Source organism: Scylla paramamosain, chromosome 44, assembly GCF_035594125.1.
Source record: "Scylla paramamosain isolate STU-SP2022 chromosome 44, ASM3559412v1, whole genome shotgun sequence".
NCBI lineage: Eukaryota > Metazoa > Arthropoda > Malacostraca > Decapoda > Portunidae > Scylla > Scylla paramamosain.
The window spans coordinates 2,472,515-2,485,014 of NC_087194.1; the positions used below are offsets into that span (position 1 = coordinate 2,472,515).

At 42.0% G+C, this 12,500-nt stretch overlaps 1 protein-coding gene across 4 annotated transcripts in view; it reads left to right on the top strand.

Annotated features, from left to right (window-relative positions):
• LOC135093856 (receptor expression-enhancing protein 1-like) overlaps positions 1–11,589 on the top strand; it is a 37,858-nt gene extending 26,269 nt beyond the window's left edge. For 3 of the 4 annotated variants that reach the window (XM_063993427.1, XM_063993426.1, XM_063993425.1), the window contains 3 exons: positions 732–921; positions 8,279–8,372; positions 8,541–11,589. In XM_063993427.1, coding sequence (XP_063849497.1) covers positions 732–921; positions 8,279–8,372; positions 8,541–8,834 — 578 coding nt within the window. In that variant the 3' untranslated portion in view covers positions 8,835–11,589. Of the gene's footprint in view, positions 1–731; positions 922–4,896; positions 4,973–8,278; positions 8,373–8,540 lie in introns of all 4 variants that reach the window. The other variant, XM_063993428.1, reaches the window with a different exon arrangement.
• The last annotated feature ends 911 nt before the right edge of the window (positions 11,590–12,500 follow it).

Consider the following 12,500-nt stretch of genomic DNA (forward strand, 5'->3'; position numbering starts at 1 on the left):
CCTCCTCCTCCTCCTCCTCCTCCTCCTCCTGTCACCTTGCCAAGTTTGCCCCTCCCTCCACTCCCTCCCCCCCCTCCTCACCTACCCTGGCCACCTAATGAGCAGTTTTAACACCTGTATATATTGGTGTTACCTGTGCTAGTGGCTGATCACATACCTGGTGATCAGAAGAGAGGGGGTCGTTAGGGTGAGGTGTTGCAGGGAAGTAAAATATGATGAAAAATGAAAGTTACTATGATTTTCGTCACAAAACAAGCAAGAGATGAGCAATGAATAGCCACTTAACTTAATATTTTGTAACCTAACTTAATTAATCTGATCTAAGCTTTTTGTTTAACCCAACCTAATCCTCTCTAACTTAATCTTTAACGTAATATTGTCTAACCTAACTTAAGGTAATTTGATATAATCTTTTTGTCTAACTTAATTTAGTGTGACCTAATCTAACCTTATATGACCTAATGTAATCTTAATCTAATCTAATTTCACCTAACCTAACCTAACCTAACCTTATCTAACATAATTACAAGTACATATACTTAATATTTAAACAAGGACTGCAACATGTAGACCTAACCTAACCTAACCTAACCTAACCTAACCTAACCTAACTTCATCTAAACTTTAATCTAACTTAACCTTATCTAACTTAATTACAGTGCATATATTTATACAGGGACTGCCACATGTAGACCTAATTTAACCTAGCCTAACCTAACCTAACCCCACAGGGCCATACGACCACGAACCGAGGGTAAGGGCGGAGAGCGACGCAGCATACAAACCTCGAGGCTCATCCGCCAGCCGAGTGGTTCGCTCCACCAAGACCCGATCCGCTGATGTGACGGATTACTACCAGGATGCGGCGGATGAGGGGAGTGTTCAGCGCCGTCGGTCACCACGCAACCAGGATTCTGCCAGGTGAGTGCCAAGGGGTGCCAGACAGTGCCTAGTAAGCCTGAGTGGTTTTAGGTGAGGTTAGGTTAAGTTTGGTGGGATTTTGTGAACTTGAGTGCCAGGATTCTGCTAGGTGAGTGCCAAGGGGTGCCAAGCTGTGCCAAGTAGTGGTGGGTTCAGCCTTGCCTGGGTTAGGTTAGGTTTTGTGAGGGTTAGGTTAGGTTAGGTTAAGTTTCTTGATAATTTGGTAGGCTCTGTTAAGTTAGGTTAGCTTTGGTTTTGTCAGGTTAGGTTAGGTTAAGTTAGGTTAGGTTTTGTCAGTTTAGGTTAGGTTAGGTTAGGTTAGCTTTGGTTTTGTCAGGTTAGGTTAGGTTAAGTTAGGTTAGGTTAGGTTTTGTCAGTTTAGGTTAGGTTAGGCTCTCTTAGGTTAGGTTGGTGTGAGGGACAGGTGAATGTGTTAATGAATGAAGAACAGGTGAAGAGTTGATGATGAATTATAGTGTACCTCTCTTGATGAATGTGTTACAGGTGTATTTCCATTGATTAATTAAGCTGTACCTGTATTAATGAGTCAAGGTGTGTTCATGAGGGAGGTAACAAGCCATGAAAAAAAAAATAAATAAATAAAAAAATAAGATAGAACATGCTAACATATTTACATTTTTCATTCAGTTTTTATTTTCTATTGAGATGAGTAGAAATAGTAGTAGTAGTAGTAGTAGTAGTAGTAGTAGTAGTAGTAGTAGTAGTAGTAGTCGTTATATCACATTAAGAAGAAGAGAAAGGTTTATAAGAAATAGTTTTGTTATGTAATCTTTTCACCGCCAAGTAAATTTTCACCTTCATTTTCCCATAACGGATTTAAATAATAATAATAATAATAATAATAATAATAATAATAATAATAATAATAATAATAATAATTTAAACACCATTTCTGCGCCAGTCATAAATATTTCTGTTCCTCTGAGACAGAATTCGCATTGTTTTCCCCTCTGTGTCTCCCGGATCTCCTTGCAAGCAGTTCTTTGCAGTCAGGGAGGGATAGCAAATGAAGGCTGTAACAGTGAAAGGGTTGAAAGTTTGTTTGTTATCAGTTTATCAGTTGGTCAGCTTTTCTATTTTTAAAAGTAAAGATTGAAATGCATTTTATTATTTATTTATTTTTTTTTTTTTTTTTCAGTTTAAAGTTAAAATTAGATGCATTTTGTATTTTTTTTTTCCTTTTCTCTGTTTATTGATTGTTTTTTTTTCAGTTTAAAGTAAAAATTGAATGCATTTTTTATAACTTTTTTCTCTATATTTATTCTATTTAGGAAGGAAGGAAGTATAATGTAAGTAGTAGAAGTAGTAGTAGTAGTAGTAGTAGTAGTAGCAGTATATGTACATGGAAGATTAAAGAAAGGTGAAAGGATTAAGAAAATGTATTGAAATAATTGTTTTTTGTCGTGTGTGTGTGTGTGTGTGTGTGTGTGTGTGTGTGTGTGTGTGTGTACGGCTGCTGTGTGCGCCTTTGCTGTGCACTCCATGCCTTTAAGAGTAAGCATGTCCTCTCCTCCTCCTCCTCCTCCTCCTCCTCTCCTCCTCCTCCTCCTCCTGTATGGTATTTTTTCTGTGTGTGTTTTTTGGTGTATTTATTTATATATTTTTTTGCTTCTATTTATTTATTTATTTTTATTTATTTTTTTTTTTTTGCCTCAGTTTTATCCGTTTTTGTGTATGTGTGTTTGTGTGTTAGTTATCTCTTTCCCCTTTTTTTTTTTTTTTGTGTGTGTGTGTGTTTGTGTGTGTGTTTTTCTGCTTTTATTCCTAATACGAGTTTAATTTCATGGTTTAATTCGCTGTTTTTTTTACCAATTTATCGTTTTATTCCAGAGCGATTATGATTCCCTTAATTATTTTTGTCGCTGTTATTTCTCTCCAACCTAACCCTGAAATATTCTCTCCCCCACCCTAAGCAAATAAAAATACCAAAGTAACCCCTACAGAACCCTGAATTAAGGTCCGTTTTCACTCCCCCCCCTCCTCCTCAATGGTACAAGGCAGAATCACCTCTCTCTCCACCTGCAATAAGGCTTGGTTTTCCTGTACGAATTTGAATTATGCTAAATTTATCTTTTCACCTGTCTTAGGGCTTGTTGTGTCAGTGGTGGTGGTGGTGGTGGTGGTGGTGAGGATTATGATAGTGATAGTGAAGGTGGTGGTGATAGTGGTGAGGAGGTGGCGTGTATGGTGGTGATGGTGGTGGTGATAGTGATGATGATGGTAATGGTGATAGTGATAGTGATGATGATGGTGTTGGTGATAGTGATAGTGATGATGATGATAGCAATTTTGGCAGTGGTGATGATGATGGTGATGAAGATGCTGATAGTGATGATGGTGATGGTGAACCAGAATCGAATCTCCAATTGGCTTCTTTTATTGTTTTTTTTTTTTTTTTTTTTTCATTTCCAAAAACTGAGTGCGATTTGTTGATGGACGGACAGACGGACAGACAGACGGACACAGAAAAAAAAAATATATATATAAAAATCCCATATAATTGACTATTTTCTATTGTCAATTATTATTTTATTTATTATTATTATTATTATTATTATTATTATTATTATTATTATTATTATTATTATTATCTGATTGAATGACTTTTTATTTATTTATGTATTTATTTTTATGAATACGAAGAGAAATTGCATTCATCGGCCTCCCTCTCCCTCTCTCTCTCTCTCTCTCTCTCTCTCTCTCTCTCTCTCTCTCTCTCTCTCTCTCTCTCTCTCTCTCTCTCTCTCTCTCTCCTGAAAATTAGCATGTTTTACTTCATTTTTTTTTTTCAGATTTATCATTTTTTCTTTCTTTTTCTTTATTGCACCGATTATTATTATTATTATTATTATTATTATTATTATTATTATTATTATTATTATTGTTATTATTAGTTGTAGTATTACTGTTATGCATGGTACAATATTTTCTGCACTCTTGTATTTATTTTCTCTCATTTATTAATTTTATTTCATTATTATTCCTTTTCTATATATTTTTTTCTTTTTTTCTTTTTTTTCTGCATGATGCCACAAAATTTCTCTCTCTCTCTCTCTCTCTCTCTCTCTCTCTCTCTCTCTCTCTCTCTCTGCCATTTTCTGTTTTTATCCTCCTCCTCCTCCTCCTCTTAGTCTTCCTCCTCCTCCTCTTAGTCCTCTTCTACCTCCTCTTAGTCCTCCTCCTCCTCCTCTTAGTCTTCCTCCTCCTCCTCCTCCTCCTCCTCCTCCTCCTCCTCCTCCTCCTCCATCATCATCTCTTTCCTCCATCCATCCTCTCCTTACTTTCCTCCTCCCCTTCTCTCCACCACTGTTTGTTTCCTGCCCCTTTCCTCCACTTCTTCCCTTTATAATTTTCCTCCAAGTTTCCTCTCCACTACTTTCCTCCACGTCCCCTCCGCCTTGCACCACCACTACCACCACCTACTACTACTACTATGCTGCTCCTCCACCCCCCCACCCCACCACTACCCACTACTGTCTCTACTCTTTCTAGTCTCTACCTCTCCACTTCACCCCCTCCACATCACCCCCCCATCATCCCCCCCCTGTCCCCCATCCCCCCGCACGCCAAGGGAGGCCGCATGAGGTGGTCTGTCTGTCTTTCAGTCGCGTTCTCTCAGCTGACGACCTCACATCGGGTTACTCTAGCAGCGGTGACCTCGACCCGCCCTACCCTGACCTGGCCCACCCCGACCCCCCTGCCTGGGACGAGGACGACCTCCCCGATCTCCCTGACCCCCACGACCCTCCCGGCCCTCCTCCTGCCATGCCGTGCACACGCAAACGGTCGCAGGCAGTTCGGCGCACACAGTCCCTCTCCGCTTCCTCCCTCGCCCTCCACCGTGCTGGGGGAGGGCGGCGGGGGGGCGAGGGCAGGGCGGGGCATGGGGCCGGCCGGGGCGGGGCAGGCGCGGGGGGTCAGGTCAGTGATGTGGGGCCCCCCTGCTTATTTCAGTAGTTCAGGTCACCCCCCCTCTGGAGCCCCTCCCCCCCAACATGGGCCGACCTTCAGGCGATCTCGACCCGGAGAGGTGAGTGAGTGACCCCTTGACCTCCCCTTAACCCCCATTGACCTTGACCTGGCTCATGCTCCCAATAACCCCTCATGACCCATCACACCCCATAACCCACTCACCTAACCTCATTATTGCCAAGGTCACCTAATACAACCTTTACCTGTGACCTCCATTGACCTTATTGAACCCCTTTTGACCTTGACCTGGCTTGTGACCCCCGTAAGCCCTCATAAAAACACAAACCTACCCTCAAGGTCACCTAACAAAACCTTTACCCGGCTTGTGACCTCTCCTAACCCCACAACACCATGACCTGATCTCATTATCTCCAAGGTCACCTAACAAAGCCTTTACCTAGGAATTCCCCTGACCTCTGACCTGGAATGTGACCTCTCACTGCATAACCTAACTGAACTCTGACATAGCCTTAAGGTCACTTACAGAATCCATGACCTAATTTAATCTAACCTCACCTGACCTGACTTGACCTCATATCTCCAAGGTTACCTAACAAAGCCTTCTGACATTTTGACCCCACACATAACCTCTCATGACCTGATAGCCTAACCTCATGTCTCGGGTCATCTAACGCTTCAAATAACCTCAGTGATCGGTGATGTGGCGTGTGACCCTCCTTGACCCTACGTGACCCTCTGCGACCTGGTGACCCGGTATCCCAGAGGTGACACACCTTGAATAACCAATATATTTTCCTGACCTAAACTTGTGACCTGGTTTGAGTCGCGACCTAACCATAACTTAACGTAACCTAACTTAATCTCACTTTATTGTCTTCTCCTCCTCCTCCTCCTTAATCCATGACCTCCCTGCTAACATGACCTAATATTTCGGCTTCTTGACCCTAATGTGACCTCTACTGACCTCCTTTGAGTCTTGGTGGCTGTTGTTGTTTGTTTGTTTGTTTGTTTCTAGTGGTCTTGTTGTCCTGTCCCTTGAATAACCCTGTGTTTGTTTGTTTGTCTGTTTGTTTGTTGCTTGTTTATTTGTTTGTCATCTGCCTCGCTTGCTTTGCTTATATGCTTGTTTTTTTTATATATTTTTGACATTTCTTGTTTGCTTGTCTTTGTTTTTTTGGGTGGAAGGAACGAAGAGAAGTGAAAATAAGTAATCTTTTTTATCATTATTACTTTTCTTCTAACTTAACATGAATTGGGAAGAACTGGTATTAAATATATTGATTTTTATCTGTGTGTGTGTGTGTGTGTGTGTGTGTGTGTGTGTGTGTACAAATATGAAAACAGTTAGTAATTTTATTTATTGGTCAGTCAGTCAGTCAGTCCGTCCCAGTAACATTCTTTTGGCTCTCAGCATCTGACTCAGCCCTGCTATGCCCTGGGGAGTGCGGCACTGTCTGGCACTGCTTGGGAAGGCTGGCCAAGGGTGTGTTTGCATGGGGTGCCAGTGACAACCGTGTATTATGAATGTTAATCTTGTGCTTTATAACAATTAACTTAACTCTTAGTATTATAATCTTGTGTTTTGTATCATAGTGCCTTTGAGTGCCAGATTAAGGTGGAGTAGAGAGAGAGAGAGAGAGAGAGAGAGAGAGAGAGAGAGAGAGAGAGAATGTCACAAAAGTTGAATGAAAACAAAACACAACATTTTAACAGTTTAACATGGAAAAAAAAATCTTATATATGTGTTTTATTCATTATTCTTAAGAGTAAATGCACCAAATCCACCTATTCAATGATCTAACTCAAATTTTCACTTGTGTTGAGTGAGAAAGACAATATTTATAACACCTGGTAATTCTTGTACTAAAGGTGTTATTTTTCTTGGGTGTTGAGTGTTCAGTGCATGGGTGTTGCCTGTGTGTGGGTGAGGTGCTGTAGTGTGTGGGTGAGGTGCTGTACAGGTGTGTGGGTGAGGTGCTGTACAGGTGTGTGTTAATTGCTGGTATGACTTTAAACTGCACTAAGCATTGGGTGTCTCTGAGATTGCCAGCCTCGTACACTAACCTAACACACACACACACACACACACACACACACACACACACACACACACACACACACACACACACTACTTACAAAACTTCAACCAACACTTAACCACAATTATCAACATCTTTAAGAAGAGAACATCTGTAATTGCATCCAAACACTCTCTCTCTCTCTCTCTCTCTCTCTCTCTCTCTCTCTCTCTCTCTCTCTCTCTCTCTCTCTCTCTCTCTCTCTCTCTCTCTCTCTCTCTCTCTCTCTCTCTCTCTCTCTCTCTCTCTCTCTCTCTCCTGCAGTCACATACATACACACAGTATTTAAATCTTCACAGGCAAGTTTTTATATATATTTGGCTTTCCTCTAAGTAAACATAACATACATTGATTATTCGGCACCTTGCTGCATGTTAGTCAAATGAAAGGGATTGTGGGTAACACATCAATTTCCCTAACATTTCGAGTCCTGTGTGATGATTGAAGTGGAGGAATTGTGGGTAAAACTTGCTTCCTTAACCTTCCAACGTGTGAGTTCGTGGATTAGGGTAAACATCTAAGCTTCCCCTAACATTCCAGCTCCCATTTTCTTTATTCCTGAGAAAGGGAGAGAATGGAGTGATAGAGAAATTATTTTGTGGTTCAGTTTTGATCAAAGGGTAAACATTTAAGACTCCCCTAACATTCTAGCTTCCATTTTCTTTAGTCTTGAGAATGGGAGGGATTGGAGTGATAAAGAAATTGTAGTTGAGTTTTTATCAAATTTTAAAAACTATGACCCTTTGTTGTAATACGTATAGGAAGCAATGTAGATTTATTTAGCCCTGTTTAAATTAAATGTTGGTATATTATTAACTTCAGAGTGTATTTCAGTTCAATCAGGGACTGCCACGTGTAGGCATGATGTATTCCTGCAGCTTTCCTTGTTTTTAGGTTCTTGTGAGAATAAAATAATGGTGAATCGATAATGATAATAGGCTCATTTCATGTATATTTTTGTTTTGTAAAGGCAGACCAATTGTGTATGTGATGAATGGAAACAAGCTAAAATATGGGAAACTTCAAGAAAAAAAAATGAGTAACTATTTTTTAGTCAAATTCGCAATGTAAAGAGAAATAGTTAAGAAATTAATACCTTGAAGGAAAAAAAAAAGTGAAGAATTGAGTAACTTTAGAAAAAAAACGAAATGAGCAACAAAAAACAGTTACGAAATGAAAAATTTGGACAAAAATAAAGCAAAGAAATAAGTAAAAGTAAAAAAAAAAAAAAAAACGATTCTCGATACACTGACCCACTCCCTCTCTCACTCCTTCACTCCCTCCCTCACTCATTCACTCCCTCACTGCCCTGGTTCTCCCTGCAGGTCTCAGCCTACGCTACACTTCCAAGAACCACCACCAAGAGAACCGCAGCGAAAAAGAGGCAAGTCTGAGAACCGCCCACGGCCGAAGTCAATGGTAAGTAGAGAGAGAGAGAGAGAGTGTGTTTATATGTAAGTTATCTCTTCTCATCTCTTCCACTCTTATCTTCTCGTCTCCTTTCTTCTCTTTTCTCATCTCTTCTCTTCCTGTCATCCCTTCTCTCTCCCTCTCTCTGTACACCCTTCCAATCACCCTGTCCGGCAGATCAACGCAGCGGAGGTGACACGCGGTGCAGAGTGGGCGCGGGCTCAGCGGCTCGGCTCCACTTACTCCCTCAACACAGACGTGGAGCTTAGTGAGTCCTCCTCCCACTCCTCCCTTGCCTCAGCCGCCAGCGGAGGTCACGCGGTCCGGCCCAAGGCCCGCACCTCCTCCACCCGCCGCCGGCAGGATTCCCAGGGCCGCCGCACCTCTGGCTCCTCCTCCAGGGCTGCCACACGCCAGCCTCCCACCGTGGCCAAGCAGACGTCCCTGGAAGCTGCCTCTGAGTCGGAGTGATGGCCGCCGCTGCCAGGCCGCCACCGAGGGCCCCTACTGGTGATATCAAACTGGTTTTACATGTTGGCTGGGCAGACAAGACCACTACGAGATGTGTACTTCTGTTATCCATCGCATGGCAGTTTTGTCCCTGCAAGTGATATCAAACTGGTTTTATAATGTAGCTTTCTGGCGGCCTGTGCTTTCAAGGGGGGGAGGGGCGCTGTACCCTGGCCCCCCTCCTCCCCCTCCCGTTTCCCCAGCCCATACCCTACAATCCCTTTGCTTGGGTCGCCGCCACAGCTTCAAGTGATGGGGTGTGATGGGGTGACCTCCTCCCCTCACCCCTCACCACCCATGTTGCACCCTCCTTCCCTCCCATCCCCCGTGCCCCTCCTGCTCATAATTACCTTGAGATTTTACTGAGATTGCTGCCTGCTACTCTCACTCACTCACCAACGCTTGTGACACCCCCCAGCCACTCACAGGTCACTCACAAGCCAGGTATAAAATTCCAGGTCTGCTGCGTCGTCGCCACTAAGGGTGTAACATTCCAGGGAGGCGCCTCAAGGGAGCAACTCCACCTTGACACCAGCATGTGACCTCTGGCAATGAGATACATGGGTCACGTTTTGCCTGAGATGAGATTAGCTGGATAAGAATAGATTGGGTTTGTCCCTTGCTTGGTGAAAGATAGGTTGGTTTAGGACAGAGATAAGCTGGATTAGAGTGGGAGACTGGGTTTATCCTTAGCTCGGTGAAAGATAGGTTGGTTTATGACAGAGATAAGCTGGATTAGAGTGGGAGATTCAGTTTATCCTTAGGTCGAAAGATAAGATGGATTAGCATGAAAAATTTGGGTTGACTGACAAGAGAACTGGATAAATGAGTGGATGGTAACCCTTTCACAGCTTGAGAAATGATATCCAATAATTTTAGGACAAAGAAAATGGATAAGTGAGTGAATGATGATAATCCTCTTAGCTTGAAAAATGATATTCACTCAGTTTACCATGAAGAAAATTAATAAAAAAAGAGTGAATAACAAGTCTAAGATATTATACACACTCAGGATGTAGGAAGCAGATAAGTGGATCTACCTGTGTGCTTGGTGGCTGAGGGGCTTGGTCCTCTCGTCTCGCCCCTCGTAGCACCGTGGTGGGGAGAACCGTTGTACATACATGCATAGCCAGCAACTGTAGCATCTTGTCAGCTTGTGTTGGCTGCAGAGAGCGATGCTGTTATGAAATAGAGAAACATTTAATTCTACCACATAGCTGTCTTGTTATTTTCAGGACACGCTGTATATATATATATATTAACAGTCCCCCCCCCACAAAAACACTACTCATTCCTAGTTTTTTCGTTTTCTTTTTTTGTTTTTTGATACTGTTTAGAAATTATGAGGAATATAATACTTCTATCACAAGGCAGTGTTGTCAGTATTGTTATATGCTGTATATATATATATTAATATTAACAAAGTCCCCCCTCTTCCCCCATTTCCAACATTCATTCCTCTGCCCTTTTTATTTAGTTTTTCTTTTATACTGTTTAGAAAGGAAGAAAAAGGTCACAAAGAGGAATTATTTTAACCTGTTTTAAATGTTTCACTATGTCAATGTTTTGTGCCTGTTTTTTTGTACATACGGCATAGTGTATATATATATAAACTGGAGAAAAAAAATGTTAAAACACTGTATGATATTGCAACAAACAAATAACAAGATGCATGCAAGAAATCATTTATATCACTCGTTTTCTAATTTAATTTTGTGTTACGGTGGATGTGCAGTACCCCCCCAACACACCCACCCACCCACCCACCCCACTCACCAAGGTCACCATAACATTACGCTTCCCGGCTGCCTGTGAACGGTGAACAGTAATATACAAGTTTATTCCGTTACTCCTTTGTGTTCACTTGTGTTTGTCGTGTTCCGGCCACAGACAGCCCGCATTAGATCACAAACAGTAGGTTACTTAATATAGAGAAGATGCTCTACCTGGGATGAGTGGAGGGGTGGGGCTGCCAGTGATATAACCCCCCAAGTCAGTCTGTCAGTCAGGTTTTTCAGTGAACAGTACCCCAGTCAGTTTTTTTTTCAGCCAACGGTGCCCCCTTGTGAGTTTCTTCGTTTTCTTCGTCAACGGTAAGCCCAGTCAGTCAGTTTTTCAGTCACCGGTACCCCTAGTGATTCAGTTTTTTCAGCCAACGGTGCCCCTAGTGAGTTAATCAGTTTTTCAGTCAACGGTAAGCCCAGTCAGTCAGTTTTTCAGTCACCGGCACCCCTAGTGATTAATTTTTCCAGTCAACGGTGTTCATTCTACGCAATGTTTCCATCTTGCGCAAGTCGGCACCAATTATTCATTACCATGCCCCTCATACAAGTTTCTACGCGTCGCCACTTGATGGAAGCCGTGCACAGTGGCGGCAATGTTACCAAGCCAGCGAGCGATCAGTGTGGGAGTGCGAGTGGCGTTGGTCACACTCACTCCCAGTACCCCGCCACCACCACCACTGCAGCCCCACTGAGGGTGAAGTGATAGACATAGTGATGGTGGTGGTGGTGGTGTAACGCCCCAACACACAAACACACACACATACACGCACACAGCCTCATTGATTCAAGATATATTGTGATTGTTAGGTGAAGAGGCAGGTTTGATAAGGAAAGCCACCGGATACCTATCTAGTTGTGAAGGATTAATATGCTGTAAACTTATTATATTGCGTCTGTATGATTGTTTTTACGTTAATAAAGATTCAAATGGAGGGGAGAAATTTTTTTTAACGACCCTCAATCTTGCATGTGGGTTTTACGTTAATGAGGATACAAATGGAAGGAAGACTATTTTTTTAACGTCCCTCAAACGTAATTTCGCATGTAGGTTACGTTAACGAATATTCAAATAGGAGACTTTAACTTAGTCTTTATTTAAATGCAAGATTATATTACAAGACTGAGAAGAAAAGTGACAGGAATAATTAACTTTGCAATTCAATATATTAGTTTTCTATATATCTATTCATCTATCTATCTACCTACTTACATATCTATCTGTATCTATCTACCTAAGTCCCCGTTGCATGACAAAGGCCCGTTTTCTATTCAAGTACCGCAGTTTGTACCGTCCTTCATGTTGTCAGTCATAAATTTCACGTTTTCTTTCAGTTTTAAGCCTCCCTTTTGGTGATCTTGTGTTTTATTTATGGTCTCTCTCTCTCTCTCTCTCTCTCTCTCTCTCTCTCTCTCTCTCTCTCTCTCTCTCTCTCACTCTCTCTCTCTCTTGCCTGTCTTTCTGTCTATTTTGTTTTGCATATTTGTTTATTTTTCTACGTATGCGAATATGCTTAATTTTTTGTCCGTCTGTCTGTCTGTCTATTTGTCCGTCTATCTATCTATATATCTATCCATCGGCCTGTCTGTCTGTTTAAATGTCTATCTATTTGTCTATCTATCTATCTATCTATCTATCTATCTACACTGATCTCCCCTTCTATCCTCCCATCCCCCCCTCCCCGGCCGTAACCTTCAGGCAGTCCCCCCATTGGTCTATTTCTATCCAATCACGAGGACGGAATCAACAAGTAACTTTTTCTCTTAGCCAATCACGTTATTCCACAGGCTGAAAAGCTTCTGTGATTGGCTGTTAGCGTCCACCAAGAGAAAGAGAGAGAGAGAG